This window comes from Clupea harengus, chromosome 22 (genome assembly GCF_900700415.2).
Source record: "Clupea harengus chromosome 22, Ch_v2.0.2, whole genome shotgun sequence".
Classification (NCBI taxonomy): domain Eukaryota; kingdom Metazoa; phylum Chordata; class Actinopteri; order Clupeiformes; family Clupeidae; genus Clupea; species Clupea harengus.
In genome coordinates this window covers 10367575-10383623 of record NC_045173.1, presented here as the reverse complement: position 1 = coordinate 10383623, position 16049 = coordinate 10367575, and the positions used below count along the sequence as shown (strand labels likewise).

The window sequence follows — 16049 nt, the reverse complement described above, 5'->3', positions numbered from 1 at the left end:
GGCTCTATCAGTCTTTAATTAGATAACAAAAGAGGACCCCGCCAGCCCCACCCCACCCCACACACACACACACACAAACACACACACACACACACGCAACCTGCTCTCAGCATTTCTTCTGTCAGAGAGACACAGACAGAGAGACAGAGTGGGAAAGAGGGAGAACGAGAGAGAGAGGAGAGAGGGATGAGATGTGGTGCTTGTGGTGTGTGTGTGTGTGGGGGGGGGGGGGGGTGGCTGAGGGGAGTGGGTATAGGGGTTTAGTTTTGCTGAGTCTAGCAGCCAACGTGCCATCCTCAATTTTTCATTACCACGATTGAGTAAGAAGGAAGAAGTGGAGGAATTAAAAGGGGGGGGGGGGGGGTGTAACAAGCAGGCGAGGAACAAGAGGGAGCATCTGGGATGCGTTGTCATGACAACAAGTTTAGCAGGCCGCCCACTAGCTTGCTTGTGTGTGTGTTGTGTGTGTATGTGTGTGTGTTTGAGGTGGGAGAGAGAGGGCGATAGAGAGGGAAGAGAGAAGAGATTCTTTGTGTGTGTGTGTGTGTGTGTGTGTGTGTGTGTGTGTGTGTGTGTGTGTGTGTGTGTGTGTGTGTGTGTATGTCTGTGTGTCTGTGTGTGTGTGTGTGTGTGTATGTGTCTTGTGTGTGTCTTGTGTGTGTGTCAACAGGCAATAATGGGTGGGTGCTTAGAAAAAACAGTGCATGGTGAGCCTGAACGTGATTGGTCACACCTCTCTTGTCTTTGTGTGGACAAGAGCATGCTGGGAAAGAGCCCAGAGGAAATGCTGTGATTTTTCGAAGGCTGCAGCCGAGGAGCTGTTTCTCAGTCTGCTGGGATTCAGACCTGGAAGGGCTGAGAGAGGGGCCGAGGTACTGAATATCTTATTTTCTCTCTCTCTCTCTCTCTCTCTCTCTCTCTCTCTGTCTCTCGTTCTCTCCCTTTTCTCTTCCCCTGTCACACAGCCTCTCCTGCTCTGGTTCTCTCTGCACGCTGCTAGTTTGGTGTGAGCATCCGTCATACGATGTCACATGACATGATGGCTGATGAGGTATTACTTTGAGGTGGCGTGTTTGAAGTATACAGTAGGGGTAGGGACAGAAAGCATCTATTTCCAGAGGTAATTGTCAACCAGAGTGATAGATTTACTATTACACGGGTTTTTCTGTGAATAAAAAATAGTTTTTTCTTTCTTCCTCCTCCACGCTGTCTGTTTGACAGATGATGTGCCTGAAGAAATCTGGTCCAGCAGTTAGTAGCCAATAGTGTCATCTTTGTTAGAAATGCTTGGTGCATGTTCCTTTGCGTATATCTCTTTATATGAGTAGAACTTCTAATAATGCACTACTTTCCATAGAGCTTCAACAGTGTTAATCCTTCAGTTCTGTGTGTGTTCACGAGAGTGAGTGCGTGCCGAAGGAAGGACTCCAGGTTCAGTGGCTGGTCAGCCCTCCGTTGAGGGAACTGTTGGAACAGTCTGCGGTGTTCTGGATCCTCTCTGTCTAGACAGCATGGATACATTTTAGACCGCTGCGAATGCTGACATGACTTTCTTTGGTTTGTCTCAAGCCACCAGGGTCAGAAGGATTTCTGAAACAAGAAACTTATTTTTGCCTTTCGCGACTCACTCACTGCCTCTGCCCCTGAGATGTCAATGTGTCTGTGAGATATGTAAAAGTGGTTACGTCAGGTTTTTCTGGCAGACTGATGTCATCTCTTTCTTACCGCATGGGCTGAAGAACTGGTTCATTTTTTTTCCCGTTTCATTTTTTTCACGTATAATATACTTGGTATATACTTGGTAATATACTATGCAGGGCAGTAGAAGTTTGAATCTTTGTAAATACTGTCGCTTGTTTATATCATTAACGATTCGTCAGAGGGAGAGGCAAGGAGAAAGGTTTGACTTTTTTCTCATGACTTCTTTCTTTGGGCAGTCGGGCATGTGGGTTATCACCACATGTGATCTCTGGACTCCCCGGTCACCTCCTGGTAAAGTATATCAGACTCCAGTTGGATTGATTTGTGAAGGCTGAAGAAGCAGAGGATCTTAAAGCTTGCCATGGCATATCTCTGCCCTCATTAAGTTATATTTCTGGCTTTTTTCAACGGTTACCATGTTGACTAATTGATTTACATAACTGTAAACTTCTGCGCGGAGTACACCTCCAAAATATTTGTATTTTCTAAAAAACTGCATTGTGCTCACCCTCTCATTGTGTGCATGTGAGCTTCAGCGGGCTAAAATCTTCGCCCAGCATATTATAACTTCAGGCGTCAGACTAATGGTTCGTTGTCTCGCTGTGTGACGTTCATGTGAATAACACAGCACCAGCACTAACACTCCTGATTGCTCAGAGTCACTTTGCATCTATATGTCCTCACCTGTCCATAGATAGAAAAAGACCTTGACTGTATGTAGAGTCTGACTCTTCACACTGAGGCAAGAGCAAAGACATTCTAAGAACCTAGACAGTGGTTTATGAGCAGAGATTGAGGTTATGTATGCGTGTTTATACGTGTGATCTTTTGTAAGCGCAGACCTGGATGGCCACAGTAGTACTGGGGTGGAAATGTGTGGTAGATTTAGTGAATGATTGTATGTGCAGTTGTAGTGTATGTGTTTGTGTGTGCGCGTTTCGTCGCTTCGGTAAAGGGGTCTGTTGTTTGTTCAGGCAGTGGTGTGTGTGCGTGCTTGCGTACGTGTGTATGTGTGTGTGTGTGTGTGTGTGTGTGTGTGTGTGTGTGTGTGTGTGTGTGTGTGAATGTGTGTGAATGTGTGAATGTGTGTGTGTGTAGAGGAGGCAGTGGTGTGGAGCAGGAGGCTGAGAGGACAGCGGTGAGCAATGGCTCTCTGACAGCCTGCCAGCCGGGTGGGCAGGCACTCGCTCGCTCGCTCGCTCCCTCCATGTGGATGATGTCACCCTCCCTCCCCGCATCCTGCAGTGCTGATAGTGGCGCGCTGGACCTGCACTCCAGCTCTGCTGAGTTTCATCTCCCTGCTGAAGAGACAGTTTCCACAGAAATGTCTGGAGCCCAGCGCAGCGCTAAGCTGCAATGCTGCTTTTATGCAGATCTGTCTGAATTTTATATGCAATAGACTGTAGAGGTTATGGGGAATATTATATTTTGATAAGGCAGAATTGCTGAAAATCGTGTACGTTATGTTGAATGATGGAGCTATTGATGCATCCCCTTCCTGACCTATGTGAGTTTTTAGGAATTGTTAGTTATGCCTTATCAGAAGAGGTTAGAGCCCTTATTGTTATTAAAACTCTAGCATCTATTATCAAGTCATTTTTTTAGCTAATCATTCTTACCTGACACCTCACTGACACAAACATCACCGAACAGCTTAGACCATCTTTCAACCAAAGGCTTTGTCTGAATGTTGGTCATTTCACATTACCATGCTATGGTCAACAGCAGGCAGCTGTGAGTTGCGAGCAGCTATGAGTGTGTGTCAGAGTGAAAAATAAGCTGACAATATGATTCTTTTCTGAAATGGAACTTTCCGAGATTCATGATGTTCTGCAAACCATACACATTCAGCCCTACATACTGACTCACTCCCAGGAAAGTGCCGCAGACTAGACTAAGACTCTTAATATTTATGTAGTATTATTGTATTACCACAAAACCAGCAAGAGAGAGAGAGAGAGAGAGAGAGAGAGATAGAGTGCATAACATTTGCCCTTCAGGACAAGGTCAGGCTGTACTCCAGTTGTTTTGCAGTGATTGCAATCTAGCAGCATGGAGGTTGATTCAATAAATAGTGAGGAGGGCAATATAATCTCTTGAAGAGAAGTGCATTTAGTGAGGGGTATGTGAGTGTAAATGGGATCAATGTGACATGGGGAGCTGCCTACCAAAGCACAGGGGGGCTTAACGCTGAGTCGACACAGCCAGGGGGGTCAGGGCAGGCCCTTTGCTGTGGGAGGAGGAAGGTTCAAGACATGTCTCTCACACACACACACACACACACACACACACACACACACACACACACACACACACACACACACACACACACACACACACACACACACAGAGAGGTTCCTCTTCACCTACTTCATGTTTGAACGTGGTGTCTCTTAGGGCTTATTCTATCCATTCTATATGCTCCCCGAGTTGTTTGTCCTCCAGGATGTCTCCTCCTCTGTGCCCGCTCCATCTCTATGTTCATGTTTTTGAGTTAGACCGTTCAGTATCCTCCTCCCTGATCAAATCAGCAGTTATAAAGCTCCTGCTCAAAAAGAATAATCTAGATGCTTCCATACTAAACGATTGCCATCTCCAATCTACCGTTTGTTGATGGCATGTCAACCAGAGCCCTGTAACTATAACACGTCTAACTTGTCACTGCAACTGTAATTAAGGTGTTAAGTGACATACTTTTCAATATCAATACAGACAAAACATCCGTCCTAGTGCAGCCTCTGACACTGATCAAAATATCTTACTACACAGACTGGAACATTGGACTGGACTTTCAGGTTTGGTTATCTAGTGGCTCAGATCATACTGTGGACTATGTTGTTGCCATTGGAAAATATATCCCAACACCGATGTGCATCCGTGACCTGTGATGTCCTCTAGGGGTAGCCTTTATTATTCAACCTTTATATGCTCCCGCTTGGACACATCTTTAAAGGCAATAACATGTCTTATGGAAGCTATGCTGGTGACTATAGAATCTCTTCATCAATGCAGTGATGAAATTAACAGTTAACAGTATAATGAATTAACAGAGGTATAAAAATGTTCTTCCTTTTTATCCTTATTTTTCTCCGTTCTTTTATCTGCTAATAAACTTGCCTTATGTCATCATCTATCTGGGAACATACATGCTTTTTCACACTATTTACTGTGAAACTCCATGGATACATCATGTGTTGAACTTTTCAGTCCGATAAAACCTTTAAAGTGAAAAGTTAGGATCCACTCGCATTGCAACTTTATGAAAGAGGGATTGAGTTAACTCTTATTTCTTTCTCTCTCTCTCTCTCTCTCTCTCTCTCTCTCTTTCTCTCTCCTCCCTTCTCTAGGTGATGTGTCTCCCATCAGTATGTCACCTATCAGCCAGTCCCAGTTCATCCCGCTGGGGGAGATCCTGTGTCTGGCCGTCTCAGCCATGAACTCGGCCCGCAAGCCCGTCACTCAGGATGCGCTCATGGAACATCTCGCCACCTGCTTCCCAGGTAATCAGCTTCTCTCCCTCCGATGGCAGAACACACGGCACTGAACATGGCAGGGTGTCCTGCTTATTTGGGACCATGGCAGGTTATTTTAAGTCTGGGGTCATTTCAGAGGGGTCAGATTCAGATGACTGTGTAGGGCTGTCAGGAGACAATTGTGGTGCAGTTTGGCTCGAGCGTCCAATGTGTAGCTTTGATGCAAAAAACAAAGAAAGCTTTGTTAACATTCACAGCATGTCAGCATCTGTTCAAGTTATGGGTCTCTTTGAGGGCTACAAACAGGTCAATATCACTCGCTACCTGATAGACCTGAAAGCAGCATTGTTTGCAACAGACAAAATGGACATAGTATACCTGTGCATGTGGATGGGAGGATTAGACAGTTGACTGTTGAGTCAGTCCCACGCTATGTGAAGGTGGAGATCAAAGTTGCGGCAGTGATTCAAACTCCTTTTGTGTGCAATATGCAGTGGTGCACTTGTCAAAATGGAGAGCAGGTTACAGAGGGAAAGCCTGTAGGTGTAACCAGCAGTAGCCACCATCCACTACCAAAGCCTCACCAGTTATCTCCGGTCATGCACGCTCAGGTTCGAGTGATAAAGGCACGTCTGCAACTTTGTTTAGGAAGTGGGTGTACACATTTCCCAGCAAAACAGGAAAAAATTTACCTTGCCATCTTTAATGTTCATGTAAAAGAAGCTTTGAGTTTTTGAGTAAACACAAATAGTGTACAAATACAAATGGCCTTTCATGAAAACCCTTTCCAGCTATCCCTATATTGAAAGTTGTGTCAAAAATGTCACATATAGCCAGTAACAGGGCAACATGATCACATTTACCATCAGACACAAATATGCACAAACAGATATTAAGGATCCACAAAGTGCTCACGTTATGAATGCCTCTAGGCTCATATAACTGTTGTTTTATTGCTCTGCAGTGGTTGTCTGCGTCATACTTGAAAGCTTACTTCATTGCCCACTTTTTTTCCTGTATTCAAAGTGCCAGTGCTTGTTGGCAACCTGCTACTCACTGAGACACAATCGCTGACACTGCTTCTGTATCTCAGTGATGTCATTCTGGAGCCGTCCATGTAGGCGCCTGAGTACAATAGCAGAGTCGTCTAGGAGTTTGAGAGATGTGTCAAACAGCTCTCTTTTTTCTTCAGACTGTTTTTCCCCTTCCCTTCCCTTCCCCTTTCTTTTTCTTTTTTTTTTTTTGCCACACAATTCCCAGGCGGGATAGTATTTATGAGATGGGACATGGAGTGTGACGGCCGATAGTAAATCAGAAGCATTGTTATAATAAAATATGACATTTAGAGAATTGCGGCTCTCTTATGACACACACTCTCACACACACACACACACACACACACACACACACACACACACACACATACACTATCCAAACACAAGCACACAAAGACTTCAATTAACAAACACTCACTCCCAGGTCTTGCAAATACATACATACATACATACATACATACATACATACATACATACATACATACATACATACATACATACATACACATTTTTACATTCACACAAACACACACACACATTATAATCTATCTGGAGATTGGCATGCAGTGTTTGGCTAAATCTTTTTGTTACCCAGTATGTTTGTGGTCGAGACTCAGTAGAAAACCAGTTCACATAGTCCACACAGCCCACAATATCCACAGCAGACAGGGCTGAGGGCATAGGCTGAGAACTGAATTAAGATATTATTGAAATAGTGTTTGCTACCACATTTTATGTAATGCAACTCACCTTTCTGGATAAATATAGCATATTTCTTTTTTCACATTTATTGAGTAAACATACGTGTCTATGTGTGTGTGTATGAGCGTGTATGTGTGTGTGTATGCGTGTTGGGGGGTGTGTGTGCATATCCTGTATTTCTGTCATGGCTTAGACAAGAAGTAGGGTAATGATGTTGTCAGACCTCAAGAGAGAAGTTCACATCAAAGAGCCAGCCTGGGGTGGAAGAGGTGAAAGTCTCCCTGCCTTCCCTCCTTCTCTCTCTCTCTCTCTCTCTCTCTCTCTCTCTCTCTCTGTCTCTCTCTCTCTGTCTTGTGTCTTCATCACTCTTTCTATCTCCCTCGTATTCATCTTAATTCTGTCTGCAGTCGCCACACTCCTCTTCCCGTCTTCCTCGCCCTCACATGACTGGGTATAACCAATCACGGAGGTCCAGTAACACAGATGTGCAGCTGCATGGACACACACGCACACACACACACACACACACACACACACACACACACACACACACACACACACACACACACACACACACACACACACACACACACACACACACACACAAACATACACACATATGCCCAGATAGTATAGATTAAGTGGAGTAGAAGCTGATCCTGTTAGGAGGGTTCATCTCCACGCCCAAGCACACTTAGCTGATGAGTCTCTGCGGTCCAGTGTCAGTTTCACCCTTTCATCAAATTATTCAGCTGCAGAACCACACGTGGCTTTACACTTATATCTAAATCAAATGATTAAGTCCAACTTGTGTAATTTTGTCCCAAGAAGTTAAGTTTGAGCCGAGAGAGAGAGAGAGAGAGATAGAGAGAGTGTGTGTGTGAGAGGGAGAGAGAGAGAGAGAGAGATAGAGATAGAGATATATATCATCATCATCATCATCATTATTTATTCAGGGAGAATTGACTGAGCACAGGGCTCTTTTGCAGCAATGCCCTGATTGAGGCTACATAATACAGAAGAACAATAAATAAACAAACCATAACAAAACAAAACAGACAAAACAAATAACAACTCAAACTCAGAAATTAAGTATAAAATAAAATCAGAGAATCATTTAAAACAACAGCATTGAGGCACATCCTTAGCATCTAAAAGGCTCTTGAATTGATTGACAGACAAATACTTGGTTAGTTTCAAATCCACTTGAACAGTGTTCCATTTATGGGAAGCAAACAACTTAAAAGCTATTTTACCTATATTAGTTTTTGTAAGGGGGATTTCAAGGGAGATGAGGCTCTGTGACCGTGTGGTGGGTCCTGAAAGCGTCTCCTGTAACAAAGCGAAAAGCACTATGGTAAACAGAGTCCAGGAGTTTTAAGGTAGAGGGTGCAGCATACATGTAAACAATGTCACCATAGTCAAGGACTGACAAAATTGTTCATTCGGTTTTCAAAAGTAAAACAAGATCTTATTCTATAAAGAGCGCCCAGTTTAATTTTAACCTTCTTAGCTAGGTCAAGAACATGTGATTTAAATGACAGCCTATCATCTAGCCAGATACCTAGGTATTTATAGCAAGGAACTTGCTCAATATTAGTTCCAGAACGGGTGCATATCCTATGGGTGGGGGGGCATTATTTCTACCATTGGAGAAAATCATGAATATATATATTTATAGAGAGAGAGAGAGAGAGCACAGCTTGACAAGAGCAGACATCACGGACGACTTGTTAAAATTGTATGTATTAAATTGAGATGAAACCCGATTAAAGGTTGGCTTTCTTTCTAAAGGCTTCCCCAACTTGACCACAGCCCCATTCACCACTGTACTCTTCTTTGAGCTGTGAGTTGGTGGATTGGTTTAGAAATTTTAAACCCAATTAATCCTCTAATTGTTCCCACCCACGTTTAATCCCATGGGTGTCCAATGCTGTATTAGTTTTATACATTAGCTCAATGTGCAAGCATGAGGCTAGCATGCAGTATTTAGAGTATTTACTTTTGACTTTGATATACAGTATAACAATATATTTTGTTTCATGTGGGAGTTTAAGAGCTCACGTGTATACTGGGTGTATGTGTGGCCATGTGTGTGTCTGTGTGTGTGTGTGTGTGTGTGTGTGTGTGTGTTTGTGTGTGTGTGTGAGAGAGAGAGAGAGAGAGAGAGAGAGAGAGAGAGAGAAGAGGAGAGTTAGAATGGGCTGAAGGGCAGGAAGGACATTTCTGCAATGAAATATTGATCAAAAGGGGCAGCCAGTCTCCCTGTCTCCTGTGAATAAAACAGTCTGAAATGTGAAGCCTTGAAGGCCTTTGAACTGTGTGTGCAGCAGCTTATGCTGAGAGCGTGGAGAAGGGAGCAAGTGTGTTTGGAGTTAAGGGGGGTGGGGGGCTTCTGGGGTCTTTGCGGTGTCACTGTCAATACCTCATTAAACTGAGGGTTACTGCTGACAGTGTGCTCCGTCTTTCACAACCACACACACACACACACACACACACACACACACACACGCACACACGCACATACATACGTATAGGGACACACTTACACATTCAGTGACCTCTAACTATCACCAAGGTAAATGATAAAATATGTAGCATCTTGACTTTCCTTGAACTTTTCTGCACTGTTTGTCATAATGTATCTACAAACAGCAGCTGAGCCAAATGTTTGTAGTCTTCCGAGTTTTTCTACTTCATTGTTTATCCTGTTTGTGTTATTATCTATCAAACCTATCCTAGTTTTACTGATCAAAAACAGCTCAGCCAAAGTAAAGTTAGGATGATCCGTAGCAAAAGTCAATCACGCTTTTGAAGAGAGAAATATAGCCTCTAAGCAACCCCAACCCGTACAGACTGTAAATCTGAACCAAATGCATGGTAAATGCAACTGTCCAATAAGAGCCAGCTGGTGCATTCTGCTCAGCTCTTTGTCAGAAGCCCCAACCAATCAGCGAGTGAAGGCAACTTGACTGCGAATAGAACAGTGCTACTCTTCACAGACAGATGGGGGGTGGGAGATGGAGAGTGGAGTCTCTGGGTTGCGTCATGTTGGTATGGCAACTAACTCAGTATGATGTAATGGCAGGCAACGCTTAACCCTCACAAGTTAGAGCTAATCTGGTGCTTTATCCAGCTTCAGTGAACGAGTGTGTGTGTGCATGTGCAAGTGTGTGTGCATGTGTGTGTGTGTGTGTGTGTGTGTGTGTGTGTGTGTGTGTGTGTGTGTGTTTATGAGAGAGACTGATTGGGGTAAAGTCAGGACTTGGGAGCAGTGAGGACACAGTGTACCCTCCAGCATCCCGTCTTGTCTGGAAGACAGCCTCTATGTCTGGCTGCATCCAAAACACAAAACACCACTGCTGGCATGATGGGAATGGATGCAGTTGTGCAGTGACATATGCACTTGTTGTACATGTTATATTTTATATTTAATCAAAACATAGACACACACACACACACACTCACACACACACACAACTTGGCATCTCAGTCACACAGCTAAGAAACTCCCATGACCTGTGACATTCAGCCAAATGCAGTGGTAACGGCGATACTTGAGCCACTCAAATAGTGGAATGGAGGATTATGGTCTCAGGAGTTTTGCTGGGCTAAAGCCATTTTGCCAGAAGTCTTGAGCACAGTCAATGAAGACGGACTGTTAAATCATCTAAATGGTGCTGGTTTCTGAGTTGTTTCCAGGCTAAGGGGCCTATTGGCTTGATGATGAAAGGTGAAGTAATGCCTGGTGTGGCGTGATTGGTGGAAGGGTTTGGTGAATGTCGGCGTTGTAGCCAGTCCTTTTCGTTGGCGCCCCTCCCGTTATTTCTCTAGAGATCACACCTACTCAAGCTTTATCCCTGTGTTGTGATGCACAAAGCACATTTAGTGAGTAAAACTAACCTCCCTTTGAACCCGGTAATCCATCTTCTCCTGTTATTCCCCATTACATTTGTATGTGTTTTTGACATGATCACACCATATCACAATAGTAATATACGTCTAGCAGATATGGATAATACTATTACTATACTATAATACTATAATTCAGGTTACGACCTGACCTATCAAATGTTGCTATTCTAACTGTAATGGAATCTAATTTTTAACTTAATTTAGATTAGTGATTTCTGTGAATTTTTGGCACAATGTATTGATAGTAGTTCCAGTATTGTGTTTCTTAGGCATGAAGTCACATACATAACACTACCTCCACCCGTATTTTGTAACAACATTAATTTCAAAGCAAACAGCTTCCGCAAAGCTAATCACATCATCTGAACACACATCTGATTGTAAATAACATGTGAATGATGACACACATGACACAGTGGCTGTGAGACTTAGACTTTTGCCAGCTCAGGGTGCCATTGTCATTGAGAGGGAATGTAAATATAATATAAACTGGAAACATACATTAAGGATGACTCGTGATGTTTGTAACAGTCTCAACATGATACTGTTAATATTGTTTGTTTATAATGACAGCCTGGCCTCTCTGACGTATGCCTTTCTCTGTCTCACGTTAGGGGTGCCGACGCCTAGCCCGGAGATTTTGCGACATACTCTCAACATGTTGGTGCGGGAGAGGAAGATCTATCCCACACCGGAAGGCTACTTCATCGTCACACCGCAGACCTACTTCATCACGCCCTCCCTCATCCGCACCAACAGCAAGTGGTACCACCTGGACGAGCGGTTACCTGAGCGGCAACAGCAGCAGCAGCAGCAGCAGCATCAGCAGCAGCAGCAGCAACAGCAGCAACAACAACAACAGCAACAACAGCAACAACAACAACAACAACAACAACAACAGCAACAGCAGCAGCAGCAGCAGCAGCAGCAGCAGCAGCAGCAACTGCCTCCAGCACAGCAGTGCACATCTCCGCAGTCTGGGACAATCACACCATCAACCTCGGGTTGCATGCGAGAACGCGAGCGCCACCAGCCACATCACAAGAGCCACTGCGAGCCCTACAACTCGTACCGGGACGACCTGCCGGGCCACCACACGTCCACGCTGCCGAGGAAGTCGTCCAAGGAGCCCAAGGGAGACCCGCCTTCCTATCCCCAGCCCCCGCCCCCTCCTGCCCAAGCCCAGCACCTGCCTCCACCTGAGCCCACTGACAAGACCAAGAGCACAGCTGCTTTCTCCTACAAGACGGACACGCTTACCAAGAAGAAGGACGGCAGTGGCGGCGGAGGAGGCAGCAGTGAGAAGCAGTCCAAGAAGTTCGGGCTGAAGCTCTTCCGACTAAGCTTCAAAAAGGACAAGACCAAGCATCTGGCCACCTTCTCGGCACAGTTCCCACCCGAGGAGTGGCCCCTGCGGGACGAGGACATCCCCGCGGCTGCTTCCATCCCCCGGGAGGTGGAGATGGAGATTATCCGCCGCATCAACCCCGACCTGACGGTGGAGAATGTGGCGCGGCACACGGCCGTCATGAAGCGCCTGGAGGAGGAGCGGGCACAGCGCAGCAAGGCGAGCTCATCGGCCCAGCACAGCGCCCGCAGCCGGCGTAGCCGAGGGCACCGCCGCGTGCCCCACGGGAAATCGCGCTCACACAGCAAGACGCGAGCCTCCCGCGGCGACCCTTCCGAGAGTTCCAACCTGGACCTGGTGGCGGCTGTGAACGCCGAGCGGGACTACCGCTTCTTCAGCCACTCGCTGGTGCGTTCGCCGCGTGAGGGCATGTACACGGTGGAGCGCAGCCGTGGTGGGGGAGCCTACCTGGTGCACAGCAACCCAAACATCGCAGAGTCCCACTTCCCCGTCACGCCTGAGTGGGATGTGTCGGGGGAGCTGGCCAAGAGGCGGACTGAGATGCCCTTCCCCGAGCCATCGCGCGGCACCTCGCACTCCCGAGTGCACCGCAGCCACAGCCACACGCAGGACCGGAAGTCACGCAACGAGAGGCCAGATAAGGCCAAGGAACGCTCGCGCTCTATGGACAACTCGAAAGGGCCACTGGGAGGGGCTGCATCCTCATTGGGCACACCCGAGGACTATGACCGCAGTCCTGATGACCGGAGCCGCTACTACACTGATGACGGCACATTGCGAGCGTCGTCACAGCAGGGCCCGCACTACTCGCGCATCATGTTCTCAGCTGCCAAGTTCAGCTCCGAGGTGTGTGTGCCCGACGTGGGCAAAGGCGGCCTAGACGAGTCTCGTCTCTGCAGCCCCCTGGAAAGGAACAAGAGCCGGGACAGCCTGCCCGCCTACAGCGAGCTGAAAGCACTGTCACCCAAGCCTCTGACCGATGACTACTTCCAGTGCAACACATCCAATGAGACGATCCTGACCGCGCCATCGCCCCTGAGCAAGGCCGACCATGACACGTTGACCTCGTCGGACGGGATCAGGAAAGGCTCGCCGGCCGACAGGCAGACACCACACCTCACCTCGCCCCACTCGCTGGAGTACAAGGAGGACTCCTCCTCCAAGGGACACGGTGGCTCAGGCAAGCCCACGCCCAGCCAGACCCCGGAGCCCTTGCCCAACGGACGTTTGATACCGCACCAACATAACACCGACCCCGGGGGTGGGGGAGGTGGTGGAGGAGGAGTCGGGGGCAGTGGAGGTAGTTCGGGGAGCCTGGGTAGTGTTCTGGTCGACAAACGGAAGGAGATCTTCAGCAAGGACACTTTGTTCAAGCCCCCGCACAACGTGCTGAGTGTGGGCTATTCGGATGGCGGCGTCGGCTGCTACTCCAAGTCAGGCACGCTGCGAAAGGCACCCCACGCCAAGTCGGCTGAGGTGCTGGACAGCATGGAGCCTCAGTCGCTGCAGTCGCTGCCCCCTAACTCTGCCCCCTCACCTGCCTCTGTGCCCGTGCCCCCAGGCTCGGACCAGACGGCGGTGCCCTCTGCCTCGGAAGCTGGCTTCGACTACTATAACGTCTCAGACGACGAGGACGAGGACGAGACGGAGGATCCCTCGCGCAAGGAGACGGGGTCCACGGAAGGGAAAGGGCGAGTCGAGAGCGGGCCGGTGGGTGGTACCGGGGGAGGCGGAGGGGTGTGCGGTCCAGGCGGGGGAGGCACCATGCAGTGGCTGCTTGAGAGGGAGAAGGAGCGTGACCTGCAGAGGAAGTTTGAGACCAACCTGACTCTGCTCAGCCCCAAGGAGACGGACAACAGCAGCAGCCAGAAGTCCGCCCACTCGGCTCGGCTTGACAGCATGGACAGCAGCAGCGTAACGGTCGACAGCGGATTTAACTCTCCACGGTAAGCAGAGGCCCACAGCAGACAACCAGCATTCTTTCAGCAGTCTCTCCCAGTCAGATGGCACGGGTGTCTGTGTAGTGGGTGTCTGTTTTGCTTTTGACCTTACTGGTTCTTTTTAGAAGTTATGAGAAAGGATGGAACTTTACAGTAACATTCCGCTGAAAAGGTAGGCAATAGCAGTAGCTTGGTGCAGTGATGATTCAGGAAGGCTAGATAGGTAAACCAACTGGTGCGATAGTTGCTTTATCCATCCTGGTTACTTTGATAGTACTCAGGCAAAAACAACAGACTAAATAGACTAAGAGGTTATTTCGATGGGCTCTTTAATAACCTGACATCTGGAAATGTTGCTGCCTTTTAAGTATGAGCCTAAAATCCCTAACTTCTATCTAGTTGAGCTGTGGAATCTCCCTTCTCACAGTGACAGTATTGTGAACTAGGAGACACAGGAGTGAGTGGGCATCCCCAGGCTGTGTGTGTGTGTGTGTGTGTGTGTGTGTGTGTGTGTGTATGTTGTAGTAGCTACTGATGAGCAATAGGGTGAAGAGTGACACAGCTGCTAAAAATAGTCTCCTGGCGCTGTGTGACTCACTCACCAGGTAAAGACAGAAGCATGAGCCCACAGTGACTGCAGATTCTTTCATATCAGCCAAAGACATTCTTACGTGCATGTGTGTGAGAGATAGAGAGCATTTTCAAGTGTGTTTCTCTGCCCATGCTTATGTGGCCTTATTTTTTCTGCCTGTCTGTCTATCTGTGTGTGTGTTTGTCGTTGTTTGTTTGTGTGCGTGTGTGTGTGTGTGTGTGTGTGTGTGTGTGTGTGTGTGTGTGTGTGTGTGTGTGTGTGTGTGTGTGTGTGTGTGTGTTTGTCTGTGTCTGTGTGGGTGAAAGAGATATTGTTCATGTGTTTGTGGACATCATTGTGATTTGATGTGATACACCTCATGTATTGCCATTGATGTACTTTGTAGTTTTTCATTAAACCTTATTGTTTTGAAAAAGTTACCATTTCTATTACTTATGATTTGTATCTACATCTTGTGTTTGACGCCATGCAAAAGGATCCATCCTGTACTGCTTTGTGCTGTGTGCCACATTATGACACTTCCTAGACTAGCTCAAGCCTACTCATGGTGTTAGTTCATCCAGTGGTCTTGACTATTCAGGGATCAGTTTGTCAGGTCTCTTAGATATAGCATGTGCTATATCATATAAATGTAACATTTGAATGACTTTGTGCAGCCAGTTTGGGCTATATCTCTACTAACACAGTTGTCACTAGGAGGACCAGGTGTCCCTCATTGCATCTTACTGCACAGCATTTTGACCCTTTGCCCCGCATCCCACATATCAAGATAATGTCCCGCATTTGCATTGGTCGTGAACATTTTAATTATCGGAAATATGAACACATGGATGTGGTTTTTTTACCCACCGGGCCCATGAGAGGCTTATACTGTTGCGGCGAAGTTTCTACTCTATTCATTAGTGCTTCGTCAAAAGCACTAACTTGGCTCATACAAATACAAGCAATTTTATTAAATGGCTGAGAAGAGAGCAGTGAAGGCGGTCATCAAGATACGACCGTCAACCAAACTGTGCAGACAAGTGGCCAGTAAACTCTTCTGCTACGTCACAAAAAAACAAACTTACACAGGCGTTTAGTAGCCCAAAGGCAGAATACAAATGTTACTTATTCAGTTATGTAGACATTATATCAAAGTTTTCGGTTACCTCTCAGCATCCCACATTGTCCCTCACAAACTTACCACTCGCCTCACATTTGGTCTGCTTGCATCTGATCACCCGAGTTGACCCATCCTCTTGTCCTCTGAGGAGTTCCTGTGGGGAGTGGTGTATGGGTAGTGTAGTGTGCAGGGTGTTAGTC

General features: G+C 46.8%; 1 protein-coding gene across 2 annotated transcripts in view; it reads left to right on the top strand.

Annotated features, from left to right (window-relative positions):
* stox2a (storkhead box 2a) overlaps nucleotides 1-16049 on the top strand; it is a 67712-nt gene that overhangs the window by 48090 nt on the left and 3573 nt on the right. For both annotated transcript variants that reach the window (XM_031559555.2, XM_031559556.2), the window contains exons 2-3: nucleotides 5049-5201; nucleotides 11461-14161. In XM_031559555.2, the coding sequence (XP_031415415.1) occupies nucleotides 5049-5201; nucleotides 11461-14161 (2854 nt within the window). The remainder of the gene's footprint in view (nucleotides 1-5048; nucleotides 5202-11460; nucleotides 14162-16049) is intronic.